This window comes from Siphateles boraxobius, unplaced genomic scaffold (assembly GCF_051911475.1).
Source record: "Siphateles boraxobius isolate OS27281-9 unplaced genomic scaffold, OSU_SipBor_1 1, whole genome shotgun sequence".
In the NCBI taxonomy this organism is placed as follows: Eukaryota; Metazoa; Chordata; class Actinopteri; order Cypriniformes; family Leuciscidae; genus Siphateles; species Siphateles boraxobius.
The window spans coordinates 30,738,110-30,764,780 of NW_027508699.1; the positions used below are offsets into that span (position 1 = coordinate 30,738,110).

Sequence of the window (26,671 nt, forward strand, 5' to 3'; positions counted from 1 at the left end):
TCACACATAAAATACAGCTGTCTTTCATAGTTACAGGTGATTAACTTTTTATTCCACCGATTGAGTATATACATCCGTCTTATTTTTTCATCAAATTTAAGAAAAGTATGTTTTGTGCTTGATAAAAGATTGAACTCAATTGTCACTCCTTTCATCTGCCTGATGCTTTGAATTATTAAACATGCATGAAACCCTTCTATGCAAACCAGGGGCCATTTAGAAGAGAGGGACTGCTTCTGTTGAATTAATTCCTCCAGCTTTTCTATTGAGACAGCATGAACACAGGCATTCTTTTAAAACACAAACTCCACACTCAAAGACTGTCAGCAGGAGGGCTTCAACATAGCAAAAAAAAAAAAAAAAAACACCCTTAAAGCTACTAGCCGGTTTGAGCCTGAACTCACTGTTGGTGATACAAGGACAAAAAGAAATGATTTAGATAGACATCACATCAAATATCCCATACCACATTCTTCTATTTTATTTTGTCAGAAACTCTTTTCTACCCACCGACAAAGCTTGATGAAATGTCTTTAGGGACCTGACAACATGAATGACGCTTTCTGTGCAAATGGAAATGGAAGAAGCAATGTTTGCTCTCCAAAGTGTAAAGGCTCTGTTATTTATCTTCCTCGTGACATTCAGCAAAAGTCAACAAATCTCAGACCTGCTGAACATGGACCTACAGCTCTGCAGTGATCTGGCAAATCTAACTCCTGCAGAGAGAGGATAAATTTCTAAATCCCTCTCCACACATTACACAAGGAAACCATGGTCATGGATAATGCTCACTTTACACAAGACAAAATATGAAACTCCTCTAAAGCTGCTTTTACAGGCAAGAGGGATTTTTAATCTTTTGAAACATATTTTGCTATTTTTTTTTTGTGACTGGTGGTCACATTTAAAGTTGCTAGGTGAAATTTTGTGGGGTGATTTCAAATCAGAATCGCACATATCCTAAAAAGAATTCATGTGATCTGGAGTTTCGTGTAAGGGAGAAAAAGTACCCCGCACAGATTTTGATGCTCATATGAATTCACCGCGCTGACCAACATAAAGACACTTGGTTTTGAAAGTGACTTCTGTATGAGCTGTGCTTCATACAACTCTACACTGATATCACTGAAATTTAGCTAATGCGATCGCACCTTTTGAAAGAAATTTCAAGGGGGGGGGGTCCTCCATCCATTTCTAGTGTAGCGATGATAAAGCACTGCTCACAGAGAAGTTAGTTTTCTTTTGGTCAACGTTGCAAGTTCATGTCACCAACTTGAACTAAATGAGAAATATGTGTGCGGAAATCTTTCGCCCAGACGCAATATTCCCGTTTGCGTGGATTCTGACTGGATTTTGCACGAAAAAATTCTTTGAACAACGGTACATGTGACCGGACCTCAAAGGCCATTTCACACTGCACTGACAGAGGTGGATTGAACATGTTCAATTGGCAAAAACAAGCACCGACCAATGGCAATAGATGCCGAGAGGTAACACACTGATCCGGAAAAAAAACAGACAGCAACATAGTGTCGGCCCCATCTGGGCCTTGTAGAATCCACATGTTCCACATCCACAGATGTGGGTCGGATCTGGGCCGACACTATGTTGCTGTCTGGGAAGTGTCTGTTGCCATTGGTTGTCATTTGTCGGTTCAGTGTGAATTGGCCTTTAGATCACCTCAGGCTCTGAATTCCCGAAAGCCTACATCAGTCTTGTATTGCTTGCATGGCAAGAGGTCGTAGTTTAACGTCTTTGTTCTTCATCTCACTGTCTTGGGTATAAAGGTTGTGCTCTCTTATGTAATCAATGACAGAGTCTGGTAAAAGATATTTAACACTGTGGCCTCTACGTAGGGCTCGTCGGATCTCTGTAGCACTGATCTCATTGTGTACCCACTCCCGAACCAGGAAAATGCTCTGCCGGTGCCTGGACAACAGGTCAGACTCATGTATAGCCCGGTCTGGCTGCAGGCTACCACGGCTCACGCAGACCAGTCCGAAGCGGCCCACCACCTCCTCTACATGATCGTCCATCCACAAACCGGGCACCTTAAACGTGTCCATGAAATCAGCTCCACAAAGCAGCTTCAACTGTGGGACATCTGTAGGGGGGGGGGAAATCGATCAGATTACTGATTGTATAATATTGTCATTTTTGTATTCAATGTATTCAAAAGGTGATATAAGTACTGTTTTGGAACCATTCAGCTGTTAACAAAAATGAAGCAGAAGGGCAGCAGCAGCACTTCATCATAATACTGTCAAAGTTGTCAAAAGGAGCGGTAGAAAACTGACAACTGCTTATGAAGCTGAATATGGTGCTTAACTTGAACGATGGCAGTGTGCAGAGCCTAAGGCTGTCACAGAGACTGACACGATAATTCAGAAGACCTAAATCAGTGATGTCTAAGAGATATTTTCGGAGTGCCAATCCATACAAAATTGCTCGAAGCACCTTTTTTTAATGAGTCTGTAATAAAAGGAACCAAGTGTTTCTGAACAATATAAATGTGATTGCTCATTCACATCTTTCCAATTTCAATTTCAATGTCATATTTTATTCACCCTTGTGTCTTTCAAGACCTGTACTTTTTTAAGAAATATTATATATTAATATGATATATATATATATATTAAACAATAAAGACATTCAATCCTTATTAATAATATTATTTTAAAAAAGACAAAAACTAATAAAAATGACAAACACATATACAACCTTACTAAAAAAGAAAACTGAAAATATAAAAATAAAGGTAATTCAAAATATTATTAGATAATAGAATAGTCAAGCTAAATTTATTTACACAGCGCTTTATACAATGGAGATTGTTTCATTGCAGCTTCACAGTAATAAACAGAAAAATAAAAAATGTTAATGTTGCAAAAATTCATCAACTTTGAAACGACTTCAATTTCAGCTTTAAAGCAGCTCTACAAAAGACAATAGTGTCAATACTCACCCTAATGCAGTGTCAATGGTGAGACAATTATAGTAGTATTAGCATATAATTATTAAGTAATAGTATAAGTATAATAATAGAATCTGCAGTGATAGAGCGATACTAAACAGTCCCAACAAATCATATCAAATTATCATAACTTACTGCATCCTCTCTAACCTAAAACTATGGAATACTGTAAATTACTTTCCTTTAATGTAACATTTGCTAATACAATCAAAAAACAATGCTCAGTGAATTTCCCAGTCTTCAAAATGTTACGTGGCTCAAAGCATCCCATGCACACAATTCTATATTTGACACTCCTGGACCCCTTGCATGAAACCGGCAGAGATCTCACTTTTTCTTTTCTCAATGCTTCATTAGAAATCATTTCATGGCCAGCAATCCTAGGGCTAGACCTCAGCAGTGATATTTACAGCATATGAAAGAATCAATAGTATGCTTTTAACTCTAATTCTTTCTCTATATCATGTGTCAGAGAAATGGCTTTTGTTTAATCAGACATGAATGGCAGGGGGCAGGAAATGAACCTCGCAGGCTCACTAAAGCTCTTTATTTCTACTCCACGTGACTAAACATAGACCTAAAGAAACGTATGTGCACTGCAAGGGGCTGGGGAAATTTTCATACTTATTCTAATAATGCATACATTCTTGAAAAACACAGTTATTAAAAGCATTGTGCACATTTTAATACAATCACTAATATTTCCAGAAAATCATAAATGGCTTAATTCAGCAAGCGTTAAAATTGCATGAAGGTAATTTTAATAAAAAAGAATCCCTGTGATAATTCAACATGAAATATAGAATTAAACTCTTTCTGAAAAATTCAATGATTTTCAACGTCTTTTAGGTTAATTCCAACTCATGTGTTTATTTATCATTGTAATAGGAGGATGAGGAAGAGTTCTTTTGTATTATCTTCAGCCTACTGTCAAGCAAAAGAAAATAGATGAAATAAATGGCATCAGAACAAAGGGTTTGCAAAGAATCAAGGGATCCTGTGAAAGGTTTTTAAGATAACAGGGTTTTCGTGTGCTTGTGTTCCATCTTTCTTGGCACTTGTCTTGTTTTAAAGTTGTCCTGGCTATTAATCTCAGCTCATTAATAGTCCGAGCACGCTTGTCTTAAGCCCAGTCATCCCGTGGAGGGTATTAGACTTCATTAGCATGCACCTCTACAACACCCCCAAATAAAAGCACTTTTGCAAAGAGGCCAGAAAGAAGACAACAGCCTGTTTTAAATGCAACGGACTTATCTAAAGTGATTAGCAAAGACAGAAAATGCTCTGTTAGGCAAGAGAGGAGGCTTAGAAGAAACCAAATTGTGTTGAGAGGTTTCTGTGGCAATTTACAAAGACATATTGAGAGGTGGGCGGGGCTTACCAGAGACTGGTCGCTCATTGGTGGGCGGGTCCTTGCTGTGGTGGTACTGAGTAGCTATGTGGCCATAGTGGTACCTGTGTTTAGAAACAAACCGCAGCTAAGCAACAGAGAGCATGAATGGCCATAGTGTTTAGGTAATCGGCTTATGAACATGGGAGAAGCTTTACATTCTCACTGAATTACATGAGCCTATAGATTTGCATCTTAACTTCTCCAATCTCTCACAAGAGGCTTTAATCAGCTTTGGTGTTGTGAAGGAACGTGGAACCATTACAAGGAGATAATTATTGAGCTAACAACAGTTGTTAAATCTATATATCTGCCACATGCATGTGAGTGTTTAATGTATAAAGTGAATAGTGGACTTTAGGGTATAAGAGCTTTTATAGTGTACCAACCAGGGTTGTTCGTCATTCAGAATTGAATTGCGGTAGCCAAAAAAGAAAAGAAAAAAGGTTGCATTTCTGCAGTAATTTGTAATTAAAAGTAATTTGAGTGTTTATAGGGTAGATGAATGAATGAATGGATGGACGGACGGACTGATAAATGGCAAAACTGAATTATCAGTATCATTACTCCAGTCTTTAGTGTCACATGATCCTTCAGAAATCATTCTAATAAGCTGATTTGGGGCGTATTATTATTATCAATGTTGAAAACAGCTGCTGCTTAATATTTTCACAGGATTCTTTGATGAATAGAAAATTTAAAAGAAAACCTTTTATTTGACTATTATTTTTACTGTCACTTTTGATCAATTTAATGCAATCTTGCTGAATAATTAATATTTTTTTAAATAAATAAACAAAATCTTTCTGATCTTTCAAACGTTTGAATGGAAAATGGTTAGATGAAGACATGTAGATGGATTTTTCTCCTTTTCTCCTACAAAATAGATAATTGTCATGCATTTTCTATGTGAAGGATACAAGCAATGTTGACGTCTACTTTTTGCAACAGCCTTTTCATAAGGAGTGTACCTTAAAATGCTCACTGGGTTTTAGAACAGAGCCTGTATGGCACTATGTCCTTTAAAATAGCGAAAACTCAACCAAGTAATTCAACACATAGGTCAACTGCAAGGGCATATAAGCAATTGTGTATTTCATCCAGTTCTGCCAGGAAGTAAATTACGAACCTAGAAAGTTAAAGTCCTGGCACGGGCCCCTGGCGCAAGAGCAGCCATCCTCCATCCTGGCATCTGAGTATTAATTAGCCACCTAAGGGCACAGCTAACAATTGCCATAAAAAATTTGAGTACCCAGAGGGGTCCTTAAAAAGTCGCTTGTTAATATCTGAGGGATTCAACAGGAGAAATGGCCCATCAAGGTAAAAAGAGGGGACAAGAATTTGGCATGGGTACAAAATGAAAACCACTAAAAGCCAAATACTAAAGGATGACAGGGTGTCTCATATTTTCTGTGGCAGAATCCGAGGAGAATGTTATGATGGACAGCCGGGCTGGAATGAGTTACGTCAGTGCCTGCCTAGCTATTTGATATCTCATACACAGGGAATTTAAGGATTCGGCTCCTATAAAGTTTTGGCTTTAGCTCAGCTCCTCAGATGTTTCGAGGATGCCAGTGAGGATGACAGTGAGTTTGTAAATTCCTTCATAGAGGGTAATGCAAGGTGAATTCACATATAAAAGTAACATATGAAGATATAACGGCAACATGTAAGATTTCTACAGTAAAGATTGAATATCTATATTCTATAGCTGCTTTTCTGTCTTATTCTTTATATTCTTGTATATATTGCACAGTATAAATTAGACTTCTGGGAATTCATATGTGAGATACAGTATAAGACTCTTTAAGTCCTGATGTGCACCATCAGTTCATTAAAGTCAACATCATGTAACTGTATGGCATATCATAAACTTCATATCGTTTGATATTAATAACACCAGTATATTTAAAATGTGAAGTAAAGAAAAAAGGCAACTTTTCTATCATCAAAGATGATTCTAGCTACAAACCTCTGAGCCTTTTCTGGGATAATGGAGGTATGATCAGCATTTAGCAGCCCATCTGTCAAAACCAGTTAATGTTTCCTTTACATTAAGTGTCCCAGTTGTGTTAAAATACTCCAAAAATGTTCTCGTCTCGTCAAATTTTTGACTGGATAAATGATTCACATTAGTCATGGTAAGAAGCCAATGCAGTATACTTAGTTCTTCGCTAAATATATATATATATATATTCACCTCATGGTCACCACAGTCTCTGTCCAATCCGCCTGCCGGCTCTCCCAGTCATCTACGGAAACCCAGTCAGAGCTCTGCAGGGCCAGTCTTGCCATAGCAAGTCGGTGTTTCGAAGCAACAAGGCCCTGTTTACCATAGCCATCACCAACAGGAGACACAATGCCACCCACCACACGATACAGACCTGCGAGATAGAAAATGGCAACATATCTGACCCAAATTGAGTCAAATACATCATTATCAGATGTCACATTTAAAGCGTACCACAGTTCCTGTAGCTCAAACAGTATAACAATCCCAACAACATGGGTTCGATTCCTAGGGAATGCACGAAATGATCAAATGTATATCATGAATGCAATGCATCAGAGACTTTTGGATTAAAGGTGCTGTAAGTGATTTCTGAGAAACGCCGTTGAAAGTGGATCGGACTGAGCAACACAACACACTTGAAGCCAATCAGCAGTAGAGGATTTAAACACTCATGATGGGGGAGGCGTGAGAGTAAGCCAGAGGGAGATTTGAAGAAAGACTATAGAATGAGAGATGGCTGAGAGACATTACAAAAGAGAAAAGGTCAGAGGAATATCAATGGGAAATGAAGGGTTGTGATCAGGCAAGAGCTTTAGGACCTGCGTTAACATTACAAAAGCTTTCTAGGTCTGGAAAGACCTAAGCGGGAAGGCCTGAAAACAGACGCAGAGGTTGAGTTCTCCATACATGAGTGACATTGGTTTTGCTATGTTCCACAGAACCGAGATATGCTGTTGTTGTAATATTAGCTATAGTAACAGGACAGTTTTGAGTGTGATTGTTTGTCAGGCGCTGGTGTGCTGCCTGCGACTAACAACAAACTCTTGCTTGTATATACTCATGTACTGTATGTTCATTTTTTCCTTGTCGTTCCCTCGTCATCGTTCGCTTAATTTTTCGCAAAGCATTATTTTGATTCTCTTCAGCTAAGGTAAAGAGACAATCCAATTTTGGATTGTGTGTTTGTGCATTTTGCGGGCGGAGCAATAGAGGGAGAAGTGTGTTTGTTTGGGTTGATTTTCAAATATCAATAGTGTTTCTCAAAAATGACTTACCGCACCTTTAATGCATCTGCCTTAAAATGTAAATAAGTGGCTTATTAAATATACGTTGATTCCTTTTCTAAGTGCAACAGCCCTACAAAAGTTTCTAAGTCACTGCACACAAATTAACACAAGCTTTGCATACACAGGCAGACTCTAATGAGTTGCTGAATGCTTAATGTTTAAATGCCTTCATTTTGCATAGTCAAGATGAATTCACATCAGACAACAATTGTTTTTGCATTTTCTCATTTAGCAGCATGTGCAAGACATTATAAAACAGAATTTATCAATACAATTAATAATGTTAATCAATGTTTAATCAATAATTAATCAATGTTTTTAATAAAAATGGCAATAAACCACAAACAAGTCTCTCTTGAGGTAATATAATATGCAGTGCAATCTATTTGGCTACATGTCAAACAATTCTGCAAGTAGTTTTGAGTACACTGCGTACAGTAAATAAACACAAGCAAAAATGTCAGTGTGCAGCACCATGTCGAGGCTGTTGAGAGGAGCAGTTATTCCATGTCTGTACTGTAAGCTAGCGGTGCAACACAACAAATTGTTCCAATTCTAATCAACACAACTTGAAATTCTTGCTTGCATTATAGACACAGTGTTACAGCTGCTACAAAGCCTTTTTTGCTTGTAAACTTTGGGTATTAGCTTATGCAAGTACATTTTCACAGGTCAGCTGATGCATCTAACGCAAAAGCACTGCTAAGAGCATTAAACATTTACACTTTGCATTTGTTGCTCATTCCTTAAAGCCTTATACAATGAAAACCTCTGCATAAAAAAGATGTATTTAAGCACATATTTAGACCAGGGATATTATTGTTAATTGAAACTAAAACTGAATTGAAATGAAGCTGAAATAAATGAAAATATTAGTTGAAATTTTTAAATTAAATGAAAATGAGAAAAATGTATGAAACATAAATAGAAATATTTAAAAAAATATATAAAAACTAATAAAAGAAAGAAAAAATAAATTCAGAATTCCAAGACATAAACTCGTGATTCTGGCTTTTTCTTTTCGCAATGTTTTTTTTTCTGGTATGGTTCGCAATTGCAAGTTTATATCTTTTATACTTTCTTTTTCTTTTCTTTTTATATCTTTTGTCTTTATAAACTCACAATTGTGAGAAAATGTCAGAATTGTGAGGTATAAACTCAAAATGGCAAGTTAAAAAGTCAAATTCTGAGAAAGAAAATGTCAGCTCACAATTCTGAAACTTTCTTGCAATTATGAGTTTATTTCACTTGCAATTCTGATTTCTCGAAATTTCAAATTTATATAAAGCCCTGTTCGCACTGGATTAGTATTACCCGGTGACCTCTAGTCATTTGTAATAATTGCGGAGGTTGTCTGTGATTTTAATCCCGTGCGAATCGGCCATGTCTGTATTTTGTAAAGTAAAAATTCCCCCGCAAATGACCTACCATAATTCGCTGATAATATCAGTCCCGTGCGAATCGGCATCTCTGTGATTTGGTGGGGTCTTATATAATTTTTTCAAGGTTTTTGTCTCCTTTGCGCCTTTTTATCCATTTTTCGCGAAGAATGGAGTGGAGTTTGAGTGTTTTGATAGTAATTTGGGTGCTGGGCCATATCGATATATCTACACCACAACTATACAATTTGCAGACAGATAAGGCTGAAAATCATCAGAAGGTCGAAAACAAAAAGAATGATTAGATGGAGATGGATGACATGTTTAGCAACATGCGGTAAGGAACATTATTCTGTTTATGATAAATCATACATCTAGACCTATAACGACAAGACATTTCCAAGCAATAGCCCACTGACATCATATCCGGGAGATAAGTCAATAAATTCGAGTAAAATCACAGGCTTCGCTTATCCCGTGCGAATGCACCACACGAAATTCAGATGTGAGGGGGTAATTTCTAAATCCCACGAGTTCCCCAGACAATACTAATCCAGTGCGAATAGGGCTTAAGTTTTACTATTTCTCTTGCAATTCAGACTTTTTCCCTCAGAATAGCGAGAAAAATAGTCAACAGCATTGTGAGATCACAATTACCTTTTGAAATGTTTTATTCCGTAGTGGAAACACAAAAGCACATAACCAAGTAACTAAAAAGTAAACTAAAATTAACAGGAAAAATAAAAATAAAGGTAATTCAAAATATTAATAAAACTATAATAAAATAAAAACTAAAATAACTATGATTTAGACATACTTCACACTAGAATTAAAGGGATAGTTCACCCAAAAATGAAAACTGTCAGTATTTACTCACCCTCAAAAACAAACATAAATAACGACTTTATTTCAACTATTCATTTCCTTCTCTTTGGGCCTCTAGTCAGTTAAACTAGTGTAATTGCGTAGAGCTATGTCACACGTAGGCTCACTATTTGCCGACTCTGGTCATGTGGGTGATGCGTGTGACGTACAAAAACAGATCATACGCTGTTAAACTAGTAACCTGACTCGAGGCCCAGAGAGAAGGAAATGAATAGTTGAAATAAAGTCGTTATTTTTGTTTGTTTTTGCGCACAAAAAGTGTTCTCGTTGTTTGATAAACTTAAGATTGAGCCACTGTAGTCACTTGGACTATTTTAACGATGTCTTTAATAACTTTTCGGGGCCGGCAAGTTCAAACTCTGAAGAAGCCTATGGACTAGTATGGAGGAGTGACCCAGCTCTCAGATTTCATCAAAAATATCTTAATTTGTGTTCCGAAGATGAACGAAGGTCTTACGGGGTTGGAACAACATGAGGGTGAGTAAATACTGACAGAATTTTCATTTTAGGGTAAACTATCCCTTTAAACAAAAAACCAAATCAAAATGCAGTTATAACAACAGAAATCCCTTCAATGAAACAAGCTCAGAGGGACAGTGAAAAGGAGGCCCATTTTGGCCTGATAACAGATGATTGCCAATTTTAAGTAAATGAACAGTTGGCACCAACCTGTCTGGTGCATGTGGTCTCTGGCCAGCTCAAACAGACGCATGTGCTGGTGGGTAATGGGGTTGAAGGAGCCACAGGCCAGCAACACCAGAGGAATACGTCCAGCCATTTCAGTGTCTCACACCATAGTATTCTGGATAACACTATAATAAAGAAAAACTTTAATCACAAAGCAGCAAATATTTGCTATATGAGCACAGAACTAAATGGTTAGCAATGAAATGTATGCATATTCAAGACAATCTATAATGTTCACACTATAACCAAGCAGGATTAATGAGGTATAAACATACAGCGCAATATGTAATACCAAATAAGTTGCAGTAGTATGCCTGAAGTGGACTTTACTCTCTCTGCTATGAATTAGCCTGTAGATTATTGTCCCTGAAAAACAGGGACATTGTTTTTGTTTTTAATTGTTTTAGTTCCTATACTATTATAAAATAATAATTATGATGATGTTTTCAGGTCAACCTGACAGGATTTAATAGGCTACATTTCATTAAAATTGTAATTAAAAAAAATAATCACACTATGAAAAATAGTAACTATTGCAAATAGCAAAACAGTATTATATTATAACAACATTATGACTTTATGTTTGAATATGAAGTGTCTTATTAGGCTAATCATTGTGATGTTTATGAAATGTATGTTAATGATGCTGTCAACCACATTTCTGAAGAATCCCTCATTGATCAGGCTTTAGTTTAGCTAAATGTAAAACACGCCTATAGGCTATATAGTGTGATAAATTGACTGTTTTGTAAGCATTGGATTCTTTTTTTTTTGCCAAAGTATACAGAGCAACAAGTGTAAATTACACACTGGACAAGGCACACTTTGTTGACAAAACTACACCGTCTAAACCATTCTCTGTAAACATACCTATTATTTATTAAAATAGGTAAATATTTGGACGGATGAATGCAGAATACATAGTGTAAATTCCGGACAATAGAAAACCCTGCAGTGATAAGTATGTGTAGAGCTTACAAAATGGGGGAAAAAATAGCACATAACATAATGTGATGAGGTCAGAATAACCAAACAAGAACACAAGTAAAGTAAGGTGACTTAAAAACACATGCATAAAAGAAATCTATAAAAGCTGGTCATGTGATTAAAAAGATACAAGGGGAAACTATAGCAGTTGGTATCCATGGCACAATCATAGCGCACTGATATCAGGTTATGGGTATACATACTTTGCTACTGAATGATTAACTTACTTACTATATTCATGCAACTTACCATGGAATTTATACTACTTCTAGGATACTAACGTTACCATATCCAAAACATAAGGAAAAATTAGGCCAGTAACGTTACAGTTTGGAGAGCAGCAAAATCACTAACTTTAACGTTACAGTTGAAAAGAGTGGTTCAACTTGAGAGCTTCCAGTAATTTTACAATAAACTCAGTTATTTTCTGGCTGTTTCATTTTGGATTAAGGTTAGTGCATTTTTAAAACGGATTTGAAACCTTTTTATTTAATTTATGAGACAGCTGCCGTTATCTGACAAATATGCAAACAAACAAAATGTTTAAGGTAAAAATGTGTACCTCATCCAAAGATCTCCATCAAGTTTATGCAAATGCTACATGCTATATCGTTAGCCGTATGTTACACTATTGATCTCCCCCAGAACATTGAGATAGAAAAACACAGTTCCTATCTACAGGGCGACAGCGGCCACTAGTGGCGAAAACAGAAGAGGCCAGTACATTCAATAAGAAAGATACTATTGATTTCACACTGTATTTAATCATAATGACCGACCTCCTTCGCTATAACTGTAATTTTAATGACAAGGACTCGTTCAAAGTCAAATGATATGAACGGTCGGTTCTTAATCTTATGGAGCAAGTCTTGTGGATGATTAAACTTCTCAATGGGCACAATTCTGAATGCAAGGCGATCTTAAAACACTCTATTATCTATTTAAAGACCTAATATGAAGTGAATTATACTCATGTGGAACTGAGATTCTGTACATTACAGACTCTAATGGGGCGCAAAAGACATTGATAACGACTCTATTGAAACAGTTACTCCATACGTAAGGATATAGATTTACATCCACCTTCACTTTTTCCATCCTTAGCCTTTCATGCATTATGTATTACCTTTTTAACATAAATATCTAACCTGCGGGAGAGTGAAAAAAAGCTTCTCTAATCACCCTTCAAGGGGACTTTCTGTTGCCCTTCAAAAAGGCACTTTGCACAAAACTACCCTAATTATAGCTACTAAAGGGGAAATGGGCTGTAAAGATCCATACTTTGAGCTGCTCTAGCTAATGTGACTAATGTTGTGCCACACGAATGGAGTCATATTCTTTGTATTGCTGCATCATGCAGATGTCTGGGTTTATAAACCGACTATATGGCCTTCACAATGTCGATCTGTTCTCGTTGAGTCTGCATTTTTGCATCATGTATGCCTACAGATTGAGAGCACAAATCAGTCACCTATAGGGCTGCCATAAGAATATCTCTTTTTTATTTCTATGACTGTCTCACTCACTCCTTTAAAAAGCGACCTCAAGTAGTTTCTGGGCACAGTAGGCAGTAATTAAGCGCAGATGACTCTAGGGTGACCCCTCTTGGGAGGTAGGTAGAACTGCCACAGATGCTGAGAACTCTCCAAGGTGCTGAAAAGATTGACTCCACGAGCAAATGATGGATTCAGAGTCTAACTGAGACAGTGAAAAACACATAAAGCAAATAAAAAATGTAATATATGTGGATGATGCATCACCTCCACTGTGGATCCTAAGTGATTCCTGCAAGAGAGGAGTTCAGACTTCATTTTGAACAAATGCTCTCATATGATTTTAAATAGAATTGGAATTAATTATTTAGAGAGCTGCAGCAAAAGACACAGCTAAGACATATTACAGCTATATTATGAGACTGGTGAGAAATGTGGGAATAAGACACAAAGATTGAATATCAATAATAAAAACAGGTAGGCCTATTTAACCTTTGTCAAGTGACTTGGAATGTTGATATTAAAGTATGTACATATATTGAGAATTTTATGCAACAACTAGTTCCTGTCTTTGCATCTGATTAGTCTAGCCCTAGCGGCGTCTGACCGCACTTGGAACTTTAAGTGTATAATTTTACTTGTCTGTGTTTGTGCATTCCAGACAAGTGTGAAAACTATTACAACTATTAAAACTTGAAATTGAAATAAAGTAAATAAAGTAAAATAAATATAAATATTATAAATAAATGGTTTTAAGCTGAATTAGCCAACTAAAATGACTAAAACTAAAACGGATATAAAATTAAATTAGTATAGAAATATTAAAAAACAAAAACTAAGAGAAATGACAAAAGCACAACAAAAATACTAAAACTTAAAATTAAATAAAAACGTAAACTGCAAATGTAAAAATAAAAGCTGATTTAATATATCATTAAATAGATTAATAGTAGGCTATATAATAGTAGTATTAAAATAACAGATAATTTAGTAGCTCTGCAGGTTACAGTAACGCCAAAAGATGCCAGCAAGCGATTGTATTTATGAGTTAATCATCGACTTATTCAGACAACCTATTCATTCAAAAACACTGAACTTGTTTTGAAAAAAAACAAAAAACCCCAAAAAAATTTCCAAAAGATTTGTTCATTCGTTCGCGCATTCAGAATAGAAACATCCCTGGGTGTTGCTTCGCGTTCGTTCTGCTGTGGCTTTGTTTGGATCAGTTTACATTGACGTCGCAAGAAGAGACACAATAACTGGCAATACGGTGTCTTCTATAAGTTACTCAATATTAACTTTTTGTTTATTGCTGTGTATATTATGTAGGTCTACATAACGATCAACATTATATATTTAGAAAGTGTAAAACTCTTTCGAGTTGGGATAATTGGTAGTCTGAACATATAGGCATATACTATGAGTGATTCAGAATTTAAAAACCATGTATTTTCAGTGAAGTCGAGTACTTATTTCCACATTTAGCCCGTGGACCTTATTCACAGCAACGCCATCTTTGATTTTTAACGGGAATGAAAGCAATGCTGTGAGGTATAGACATACATCTCTTCAGTGGGCTGTACTGTTATTGAATGTGTTTTTGGATTGTTCTGCTGAAGAAAAAATTCAGTAGACAAACCCTCCCAGATAATATGAGCGGTGGACATTTATAAGGTGATGTAGGAGCTTTGCTTCTTATGCCGATACCATTGAAAACAGGTCTACGGTAAGTTTATCCCTCATGGCCTCGGTTTTATAGTAGGCTACATGTCATGACGCTGCTCTGAATAAGGTCTATTGTCAATTTTGTAAGGTCATAAGTCATTAATGGCATAATCGCCATGGCTCGGTGCAGAACTTCTCGCACTAAAGCTTTGAACGGTGAACAAGTGACCATACAGTGGTGTTGCTTCTGTTGATGTATTAAGATCCTGCTGGTGGAGTAATTAAAGATCGCAATCCGAAACCGAGGATATCGCTGCAAAACTTGAGCCAAACTGGTCTGTGTACATCATAAATACACTAACAACTAACCTGCTTCAGGGATTCCTCCCGTATAAAGAACTCTTTTCTCTCTTGTCTGCTCTGTGCTGGATGTTTAGACTTGCAGATGAGTTGATAAAAGAGTGAAGAAGCTTTCACCGAGAGCAAATTTACTCAACAGAATGCATCCCCTGAAATGCAACAAGCCAAACGATTGGAATGAATGAGCGCAAATGGTTTTTCCAATCTATCAGCTGTGCAGGTAAATTAGGTTTCAGGAAGACTGGGGAAATAATATGGCATTTTAAACCAGCTCATTTTTTTTCAAGCAACTAAAATGATTATCAGAAATTCCCGCAGGCTTTGGCGAAATTGACATTTAACTAAGAAAATATAGGGAATGAATTGAGCGAAAGAATGAGTTGTGGGTTCGAATTTTAAATGGATTTCTGAAAGTTTTCTTTCTCAATTGTGATAACACGTTTTTTTTAACTGACTTTTGCAAGCATTTATAGTACCTCCTACTAAATGATTCCATTGCCTTGACTTGTCATATTTACATAACGCAGATCTTAATCTATTCATAATTAAGTGTTATGCATTTTTTATATCCCATTATAAAGTCACATTATTTTCTATCACGATTTGTGTAGAATTTTTAATGATGTTACTTTTACTTTATAAACTATGATGAATACTTTGTAAATATTTTACCTACGGGAAGGTGTTATTTGCTGTTTTTTGATATCTTTCTTTGAACCAAGGTAGCGCTCTCAAGAGAGTATAGGTGGAAATGTGAAGACCTTCAGTTCATAGCTGAACACTCATTAAAAGCTTTTCCAGTCAACCTGGGCACATGGGAAGTCCACAGTACACTTGCTCTTTTTCAGAGCAGCTGACAAACCTCACTTCACCTGAGGGGAAAACTTAGGTAGGCCATGAGTCGCCATCAGAAATGAGAATACAGAAATCTTGAGAATACACTCTGCATGTAAATTGGTAGTTTTTAGGAAAGAGGTTGTGATTTAGTTCACATATGGTTAATGCATGGGATGACATGGACAGGTAATTTCCAAGGACAACCATGAAAAAAAGGAAATTAATATGGATTGAAAATGGTTGTAGAGAAAATGGGTTAGCCTACTGCAGCTCAGAAAACTGCATTTCAAATCAGTGTGACTTTTCAAAATGTTACATAATCACAAGAAATTCTATTAAATTCTTTGCTGTCCTTCATTTGATGTACACTATGGCGTTAAATATATTGATTAACACCAAATACAAGTGGTAAAATGCAAGGCTACATGAAAAAAATGATGTCCATCAAAATTGGCCTTGGCTAATAAACATACAGTTTATAGACAGAGCACGGTTACCCACACAAAGACTATACACCATCAGGGTTACACAGGACACTAAAATAAGGTAATAAATACTAATTAAACATAAAATATAACATAACAGAAAACACAATAATGTACATAACTAGTAAAAAAGTGAGGGAAAACACACACACACACACACACACACACACACACACACACACACACGCACGCACGCACGCACGCACGCACGCACGCACGCACGCACGCACACACACACACACACACACACACACACACACACACACACACACACACACACACACACACACACACACACACAGTATTGCATTATATTACATTATGGATTTTCGTCATAAGCTGTAGGCTATGCAATTAATACTTTTACTACAGTATTTTACGGTAAAATGTCCGGTTACATGCATTATATTTGACTAGGTAACTCACAGTTAACCAAATCAATTGTTTAATAAAATGACATAAAACAAATTGGATCTCAAGAACTTAAAACTTGTGTGTTCGCTGTTGTTGTATACTGAAAGTGTTTCATTTTGTATGATGATTTACAGCAATGTTTTAGATACTTTTTACCATAGCCAATGAAATGCAAACCATAAAGAAAAATTCCCAGCACTGTTTTTTTTTTTTTTTTGGTTGTTAGTAATTATTAATGTGCCTGTGAGGCACAGGACAACAGCTGCCCACCTTGGGAGAAGTCTTGTCATTGGATTAGGATAATGATCATATCAAAAAGAAATGAGAAAGGATGTTTTGATAAAATCATGCTGTGAGTTTACACTGCTGCCTCAGTCTGATCAAATAAAATATTGAAAACTCATTTTAAAACGACCAATAAACACAAATGTAAATCAGTTTCTAATATCACATTTCAAACAGGGCTTGAATAAATGCCTTATCATAGGTCAAGATTAATTGCTCGAGGAGTGACGTAGCAGCCTGATCCTTGGGGTTTAACTCGCGCAACGCGCAGACACACAGACCGCGTTACTCCTCGTGCGCTCGGACCGCGTCTCGCGCTGCTGGGAGTTCACTAGCGAGACTTCAGTTTACCGTCTCTCAAGGACAGATAAAGCGAGAGTGGTGTTTTTTTTAGATTAACAGAGGAAGAATTAGGTCATCGCATTCTGTTCGAAGTGTTTGTTGGGCTCATCATGAAGATGTGCGTGATAACAGCGATGCTTTTCCTGGTGCTCTCCGGGCAGTGCGGCATCCTGGCTGGGAAAGGTAAGGCAGATCGGACAACTTGGAATGTCACCGCATAAAAAGAAACGCCTGGAGCAGTCTGTCAGATCAGTGTCTTTGATTATATGTGATCAATTACTATCAGTTTGTAGAATTCCCAGCGTCAATGACAGACTGAGAGTGTTTTACATTAGGTTGGCAACGCATTTTGTCCTTAGGTAGTACAAGTTTGTCTTCTCCCCGTTTCTTAATGATGAACCTTCATTTATGGCACGAGATCATCATGTTTTCATTTATATAGGAAAATTTCTTACCACAATACAGACTGTGACATATATATTTACGTTTTCTCAGCTAATCGATGTTACTGCTATTTTCCTTCATCAGTATTTCATTGACCTTTAAGGCACATTTCTACAGATCTTATCTGTTCTGTTCAATGACTACATAGTGCTTTAATACTTCAAGAGCATACAAACATTAGCTTTTGCATTGCTCCCATGGAAAAAGCTGTTAATGTGTTCTGGGAGCACAAACATTGAGATAAGAGATCTAATTGTGTCTCTGGGGCAGTGATGAATATGGAGCAGCTCAGTTATTTGTTAGTGCACAAGTGCTTTAGATGATATGTGATAAATTTCAGTCAGATTGGATCATGTGGACTGACAGTGAAAGGCTGAGAGTGTCGTTTCAGGTTGGCAATGAATCTTTCCTTATCAAGTAAACGTTATTCCATTAAGAGTTGATCACTTTTTTTCTATTTCCTGTTTTCTTTAATTTTTCATCAGCATGAGTTTAAAATGCACGTTGATCTTGTCGGACACCTAAATAACCACCTTGTAGGACACCAAAATAATAATAAAAAAGCAATTGTCTGTTGAGCAAGGTGGTGTGCGTTCTGGATGTTATCTGGATGTTTTCAATGCTGTAAGAATAAATCTTACAACTAGAATTTCTTAATGTGCCTCTGTAAGGTGACATGAATCAGTGACACATCGCGATGTTTTTATAATATTTTGGTGTTGTGATATGGCAGGTGTCCCAAACGAGATTTCGTTAGGGAATATTGCTATTTGGTTGCTAAAACTGACTGGTTTGTATGGGGCATGTCTGTGAAGTTGCTAGGGTGATTCTCTGGTCAGAGTTCTCTAAGTTTCTATGACATTTTGATATGGACAAATAAGCCCTCTGACCTTATTATAGACCCACTATTTATCCTTGATAAAAGTCATAGATCACCTCTACTCAATAAGCTATCGTTCATGTTAATTGCACAAACAGTAGCACAATGAGTTATTCCCTTGGGTTTTGGGTGAAAGAATAATACGTTTGACGAATAATAATAATAAAAGTGATGCTTTGCTGAAGCACTAACCCATAATAGAGCCTGCAAATTTCCCCAGCATGAGCCTTAAAAAGCTATTTCCTATCATCAATATTTAATTGACCTTTATAGCACATTTTTAGCAATCTATCTGCGTGATCAGTTTAATTTACTGTGCTTGTAGTAGTTGCATTTCTTCTTAATCTTCTCCATAAGGTTCAATGAGGCGTTCAGTGGCTGCATAGTCCTTAAGACTTCAAGAGTGTAAAGCTGTGGATTTTTTGAAAAAATTTTTTTTGGTTGCTCCCATGGAAAAAGGTGCTAATGCGTTTGTAGAAACACAAACATTGAGATAACAGATCTAATTGTGTCTCTGGGGCAGTTATGAATATGGAACACCTCAATTATTCGTCAGCGCACTAGTGGAATGTCTGTCAGTAGGCCTACCTGCATGCCCTGATTTACTTTCCTTAGAAGTAACTCCTTGCTTGAGATTGGGCTCTTTCAGTGTAACAGATTGGCAAATCAGGGAATCGGAACCTTGAATATTTGCATATACATTTTCTGGATTCTAGCACTCCATACAATTTTAAATGCAATGAATATGAGTTGAAAATTAATCTCCTTTATGCATGAAAAACTGCACAAGGTGAGCATGGCATTAGAAGAGAAGGAATAGAATCGAAATATGAGGCAGAATCGCAAATATAAACCAATCATTAAATCCAAGCCATTCACATTCTGACTTTCATAAGTATGATATGACGGTTGAAAACCTTCCAAACATTCTGGTATGTCTTGCAGATTGCCTTCAAAACACTGCCTCTCCAAAAAAAGCATTTCATCAAAATTACATCAGAGTGCTATTGTAATACTAAGTTCACTAGCTGCCTGTCTTATCTCTGAGTGCAAAAAAGTTTATTGAATTTGAATCAGTACAGTTGAATTAAATGAATGTCATGTTTTGCAAATCTTATTCTGAACACAACGTTGGTTGTATTGTCTTTACTTTTATGATTGTGCATTCAGAGTATACATTTTGTCATTATGGGTGTTTAAGAACCAAAGCAATGACCTTGGCGTATAGTGCGATGTGTAATAGTACCAGATGATTTCGTAACATGCAGAGCTTGACCGCCTTATTTAACAATCAGCTTGTGTTGATGTTGGCAATGCTGTGTGTTATTGTGTCTGAGAATTGGAGAGCATTTTTAAAACTCTGAGTCTCACAGAGAGAATCTGAGATTGGCTTCAGCAGACTGGTGAACACAAGAAAGGGATAAAACAGAAAAGCAGTGACAAATAAGGGTAGGACTGTAAAAGCAGGCTGAGATTTATGCTGGCCTTTTCAGAGAAAGCACAGCGTTCTCCCAGAGCTAACTAAATTGGGTTGCTGATCTGGAATGGATGCATAACTTAGGATTTCGTGCTGCGACCTGAGTACATCAAGCTTGTGGGAAAGCAAAGGCATTCTCCTTTTATTTTTGCCTCGCTGCCGTTGTTCGGGAAGTATTGAAAACACTCCGCTAAGTGGACAACAGCTGTTAGATCTGTCTTCGTCTTTTGTTTCGAGAGATCCAGCTTTCTTTTTTCTTTTTTTGTCACGATGTGAGTTCTCAAAGAGCATGCCAATCTTCAAGCCAGAATGCCATGCAAATGCTCGACTTAATTTAAACTTTAATTACCCAGCATGCATCATTAGCATCGATGTGATGAGCGGCAGGGAGGGATGAGGGAAAATGAAAGGGAGGGAACGGCAGGAAAGAGCTGCATTTGGAGGGAAGATGGGCCCTGTCAGTGGCGTTCTCTCGCCAGCTGGTTAGATGGCACCAGTCTGTCCCATGGGTCAACTCTGGCCAATCTGCACAGGAATAACACTGGATGTTCTTCCACATACACACTCGCACAACTGTTGTTCCACTCGGATGCATTTCCAAATTATGAAGATCAAAGCAAGTGTGCACACTATAAGGCAGGGGTTCTCAATCCTGGTCCTTAAGGTCCAAACACTATGACACAGATACAGAAATTCAAACAGTTTTGGAAATGACAGAGCAGGTGATTACAGTATTGTGAACTAGCCCTTTAACTTATACATGCAAAATCATAGTTGCACAAGCACACTCCCACCCACAAATAGAGTGTATTTTCTCTCCTCGCTGCGACTGATTGCCTGGTGCTGGTGTTGAGCGCTGGGACCCTGTTCGTATTTGCTGACCGTCTCTGAGAAGTGGGCTAGTCCCTGAGATTCAGTCTCAATTAAATTGCTCTAGCTCCAGAGAGAGAGAGAGGGATTCTGGAACGTTGTCCTCCAGCTTTTTTTTCTAATTGCCTGCACTGGGTGCTGGTGAGCTGACATCTTGCTATTGGGTGAACAGGGAGCTCATGGTGATTGGCTACAAGCGTGTATAGGTGTCTGCATGGCTGTATGTTACAGAGCGATGGATCATAACCATTTCCCTGTATGATGCATGTCTTTCTTTAGAAGTGAATGTGAATAAATGGATGTAATCACGGTGTTTACAATGGCGTGCTTCAAGATGGATTACTTCCAGTAGACCGCGAGACAGAACCCGCCTCTCTGTGTGAGAGATTGAATGTAGCGTAGTCAGTGTTCGGATCTTGTCCTCCATTCTATCGAACATTCTCAGCCAGAGTTTTGAAAACACAGAGAGTTCTCTGAAACATCTATGCCATGTTATTATTAAACAAGACTTATTGTCTAGGCCTTGCAGTGCTGTCACTCACTGACCTCGGGTTTTGTGCTGCACTGAACGCGCTGTGCTGAAAAGAAGCTAACCGTATGGAAGCAGCAAACATAACTCATTCCTGTCCTCCTTTAGGTACACCTTACCATAGCACCTTTTTAAGAGCAACATCTCCCCAGTATATGCTGCTCTGACCTTTTGCCGTTGTGGGGAAGTGCTATGCTCCATGTTTCATTAAAGTGGACTCTAAACCTTATCTCAGTCAGCTTGCCATTTGTACAACCTGGAGTAAAAGTATTGTCTGATGACCTGCAATGATTGGATCATGCCTCATGCTGCTGGCAGCTTCCTCTGCATCTTGGGAAAAAAACGGTATACATCTCATCTTTCCGGCTTGATATGTGGAAATATTCTTTCTGACCTTCCATGGTGACAGGACAACCGAAAGAGGGAGCAAATCAGTGGTTTTAATAGAACTCTGAGCTGGGTATAGGGCACTGCCAAGACTCCACTTCGGAGGTCTATATCATAGACCATGCTTAGATTAGCCTTGGAGAATCTGGCCTGGAGGACTAGAGTTGAAGAGCCCTGATCTGTTAGTTTTGTTATTATTTTTCTAGATAGTATCTCTGGCAGGCCTATTAACCGTACATTTGGAAAATGATAATTGGTGGCACCACCACCACCAATTTAATAGTTAAATACTTAAGAAAAAAATCTAGTGTTTATAAATTTTAAACCTTTTTGTCTAGAAACAAAGTGACTTTTTTTTAGTGGTTGGTGGATATTCTTGTAACACGCTGAGGGATTGCAAGACGCAGGTGCTGCCCTTTGTGTTGTTTGGCTGTTTCGAGAAGGCTTGGAGTTTTATCATCAACTCATAAATGAGTTAGGAGGATGTTAATGTTCTGCGGATGCAGGAGACACCCGGGCTGTCAAACTGCAGGTGTTTGTTTTAGATAGGAGCAGCTGCGGTACCGCCCACTCCTTCCTCCCAGGTGGAAAAGCGCAGCGTCGGGGCATGTGGCTCCTGATCTTTTCTCTCGCTTGCACAAACACACACGCGGTGACTGTTGGGACTCAAACAGAGATAATGTGAATTCACTTTGCTGGGTAGTTTTAATTACAGCTAGGAACTGCACACATCAGCGTAAAATATTAATGCAGGTGCGACGTCTCTCTGTGTTTCAGTGGATTGTTGTGAGTGAGTTGTTGGCTTTCGGAGAGAGAGAGAGAGAGAGAGAGAGAGGGAGAGAGAGAGAGAGGAAGTACACTGGCTCAAAGAGAGATGAAAAAGAGACAGCCATGAGTGTTTTCATACATGTGGCGCCTGTCATATGACTGTGCTGACTGAAGCTGAAATCAATAGTGCATGCCACGGTCCTCTCGCCACTGCTGCAGGAATGAAAATGCTATGTCGTGCAACAAATGCACAAGCAGAGATAAAATGGTTTTTTTTGGTGTGTATTTGGAGGTTGTATATGATATGTCTCCCTCCCCATTGCTTGATTTCCTGTGGAGTCAGAGGCTGTCCGCGAGCAGTCCCACTTCAGTGGCAAGCGGTGCCGCCCTGCGAGAACGGAGGAAGTGGAAGCTTGTCCTCATGAAAGAAGTTATTAATTTCCACGGTGCGTCCTGGAGTCAAAGGCATTATCTTTCCTTCTCCCCTGCAGTGATACACTTGATTCTCTTTAAGTATGTCCGCTAAAATATGGTCTCCTCCATTGGATTAAAGAAAAAAGAGGAAGATATAGGGATGGAGAAGATAAAAGGAAAAAATGGGGAAGGTTCTTAGCACCTGAGCTGAAAATGGTGCTTTCAGTCACCTAAACTCGTTCCCTCTCACCATGCTCTTTGTTCTTTTTTGTGTGTGTGTTTTGATCTTGTGTGTTTACTGTGTGGCAGTTTTGTAGTAGGAGTAATAAGAGGGTTTTTAGCAAGATCTCAGCCAGGGTTCAAAATAAACAAGCATCAAGTGCCAAATGCAAGAAAAATTTACTTGTAAAAGTCTAATTTGAGAAGTAAATGAGGCAGAAGTATTTTTTAGTTGAATCATGTTTTTAGTAATTGGATAACTTTTGATTTATATAGCAATGTGAGAATGCTTTACTCAATATGAGTGAAGCAGAGACTGTCTCTACATTCTGCTAAAAATTTGTTGTGTGTCTTCTAATCAGTTTTAGCTTATAGTAACTCCAGAATTCAATTCAATTCAATTCAATTCAATTCAATTCAATTCAAATTTATTTGTATAGCGCTTTTCACAATACACATTGTCTCAAAGCAGCTTTACAGAAAGTGCATTTCGGAAATGTACATAGAAAAATACAGTTAGTTAATCAAGTAGTAATTTATGGCATAACATATCACCGGCTTTGAGTCGTCTCTTCACAGGCGTCGAGTCGTCTCTTCACAGGCGTTGGGGCATCTGAAGTCTCCGTGAGAGGCTGGATACAAACTGGAGCTGACGAACGCTACTTTTTCTCGGGACTAGCGTCCCGAGATAACAGCAGAAAGGCAGATGGGAAATAATTAGCATAGCTGATGTTCATAATGTTAATGCATTCGAACTGATTCAGCAGTAGTATTAAAGGTTAAGCATTAAGTGAATGCTTGGTTAAAGAGATGCGTCTTTAATCTAGTTTTAAACTGGGACAGTGAGTCTGAGTCTCGAACAATATCAGGAAGGCTATTCCAGAGTTAAGGAGCTAAATGTGAGAACGCCCTCCCTCCTTTAGTGGACTTAGATATTCTAGGAATGACCAGAAGCCTCGAATTTAGTGATCTTAAAGAGCGCGATGGATTGTATGGCGATAGAAGGTCTGTTAAATACACAGGAGCTAAACCATTTAGGGCTTTATAGGTCAGTAGGAATACTTTGTAATTGATACGTAACTTAATAGGTAACCAGTGTAGAGATGATAAAATAGATGTTATATGATCATATTTTCTTGATCTAGTAAGAACTCTAGCAGCTGCATTTTGCACTAACTGTAGCTTGTTGATTGAGGATGCAGGACAACCAGCTAATAAAGCATTACAGTAATCTAGTCTCGAGGTCATGAATGCATGAACTAACTTTTCTGCATCAGAAACAGATAGCATGTTACGTAGCTTAGCAATGTTTATAAGGTGGAAAAAGGCTGTTCTTGTAATATATGAAATATAATTTTCGAAAGTCAAGTTGCGGTCTAGTATAACACCCAGGTCTTTTACTTTAGTGGATAAAGTAACAGGACATCCTTCTAAATTAAAGTTGTATTGTAATGGATTTTGTGGGTAGTTTTTTGGACCAATAAGTAGTACCTCCGTTTTATCTGAATTTAATAGCAGGAAATTACACGTCATCCAGCATTTTATATCATTTAGACACTCTGTCAATTTAGATAAGTTAGTGTTTTCATCTGGTCGTGATGAGATATATAATTGAGTGTCATCAGCATAACAGTGGAAATTAATTCCATGTTTTCTTATAATATTACCAAGTGGCAGCATGTATATTGAGAATAGCAGAGGGCATAACACCGATCCTTGCGGCACTCCATAGTCTACTGACGATGTAAAATTACATTATGAGGATTAAAATTGAAGTGGGTTGACGTTTTAGTGAGACGTGGCATTTCACAGATGACAAGACGCATAGAGACTGGCTGTATGATGCTGTGAGTGATAAATGATTTGTGCTGTTTGATGCACATAGGGAAGGGAGAAATGGCTACAATGAACGATTCCTTTGTCATTGTGATAAAAATATATAGGCTGCTACAAAGTCTTTCCTGCACTGCTTTTTATATGCTGCTGAAACACCAGCGCATGACAGAAAAAATAAATAAATAAAGTTTTGATTGTGATGACAGCATAAATGCAGTTTGCTGCAAAATAACGGTAGGGAAGCACGTCTCACAGGTTGCATGCTAAAAGGATCATTATGTGACCAGTGTAGGCCGATTTACAAACTAATAACTCTTATGAACTGATTCTTTTAATAAATCATTCCAAAAGACACCCAAGCTTGGGTGTTAATGTTTGAATCACCAGTCTGACAAATCCTGTGTTGTATTTGCCGCATCCAACTTTTACTAGGCTATTTCTATATTTTTTTTAATACATTTTTTTTTTCATTTCAGGGAGAAAATGCATATAGAGAACAAGCCAAAGACATGATTATAATAAGTATGAAGTATAAATATAAATAAGTATTAATAAAAGAAAAACATTAATATCCATTGTACAAAGACACCATCGCAACTAATCATGAATGCCATTAGTCATGGAAATACTCAAGTTATACAGATATTTTGCATGTACCTCAACTATGCCAAAAAGAAGAAGGTAGCTGTTACTTATAATTCTTAAAAGCATTACCTTACAGACATTTATGTCCTATATATATATATATATATATATATATAAACAATTTTTTTGAAGGGTTGTAGGAAATGCTCTATTTATATTTAATGAATTGCTGTACAAAATACAACATTTTGAACCTGATCTCAGAGTAGCTTCTCTTTTCTGACCACTCCAACACATTCTCAGTGTCCTTATAGAACACAGAAAGAAAGACAAATATACAAAACATTGGAGTGAAGCCCAGGACTTGGCTGAAGGGTTGTAAGTCACTCATAATGACATCCCAACTGAAGCCAATGATCTGTTAGTGAAATATGGAGAGGAGCTGTATGAATCCTCTGGACCCCTCACAGATGTCAGGCTAGAGTTATTACTAATTTTACTTGGGGTTTTCACACCATGTCGGAGTGATACGCTGACCATTTATTTGGACTTATTACCAAATTGCACAAAAGGGACAGGTAGACAAACATTTTAATGTTAGGACATTAAAAAATTTTAATGAGCAACACTATTCTACTTACGACTCAACAACCCATGAGCAAATAACTTTGGAGTGTGAGATGCTCTTGTAAACAAATAAGACCAAATAAATAATAGTTTTTTTTTAACAATAATAATGGGGAGAAGATGAGATGAGAAAATTCATAACCCAGATTTGA

The 26,671-nt window shown here is 37.5% G+C and overlaps 2 protein-coding genes across 3 annotated transcripts in view; one reads left to right on the forward strand and one right to left on the reverse strand.

Moving 5' to 3' along the window:
- Positions 1-22: 22 nt before the first annotated feature.
- nmnat3 (nicotinamide nucleotide adenylyltransferase 3) lies at positions 23-15,276 on the reverse strand. Of its 2 annotated transcripts, none has more exons than XM_077233110.1 (5): positions 15,130-15,276; positions 10,598-10,740; positions 6,565-6,748; positions 4,356-4,429; positions 23-2,104 (listed from the first exon to the last, which is right to left on the reverse strand). In XM_077233110.1, exons 2-5 carry the CDS (start codon positions 10,704-10,706, stop codon positions 1,710-1,712), a joined length of 762 nt encoding a protein of 253 aa, XP_077089225.1. In that variant the 5' UTR covers positions 10,707-10,740; positions 15,130-15,276; the 3' UTR covers positions 23-1,709. The 2 variants fall into 2 exon arrangements, with proteins under 2 accessions (XP_077089225.1, XP_077089215.1); XM_077233100.1 differs by lacking the exon at positions 15,130-15,276 and adding an exon at positions 12,165-12,245.
- Positions 15,277-17,380: 2,104 nt separating this feature from the next.
- clstn2a (calsyntenin 2a) overlaps positions 17,381-26,671 on the forward strand; it is a 265,852-nt gene continuing 256,561 nt past the window's right edge. Inside the window, exon 1 of the mRNA XM_077233060.1 lies at positions 17,381-17,666. Coding sequence (XP_077089175.1) covers positions 17,594-17,666 — 73 coding nt within the window. The 5' untranslated portion in view covers positions 17,381-17,593. The remainder of the gene's footprint in view (positions 17,667-26,671) is intronic.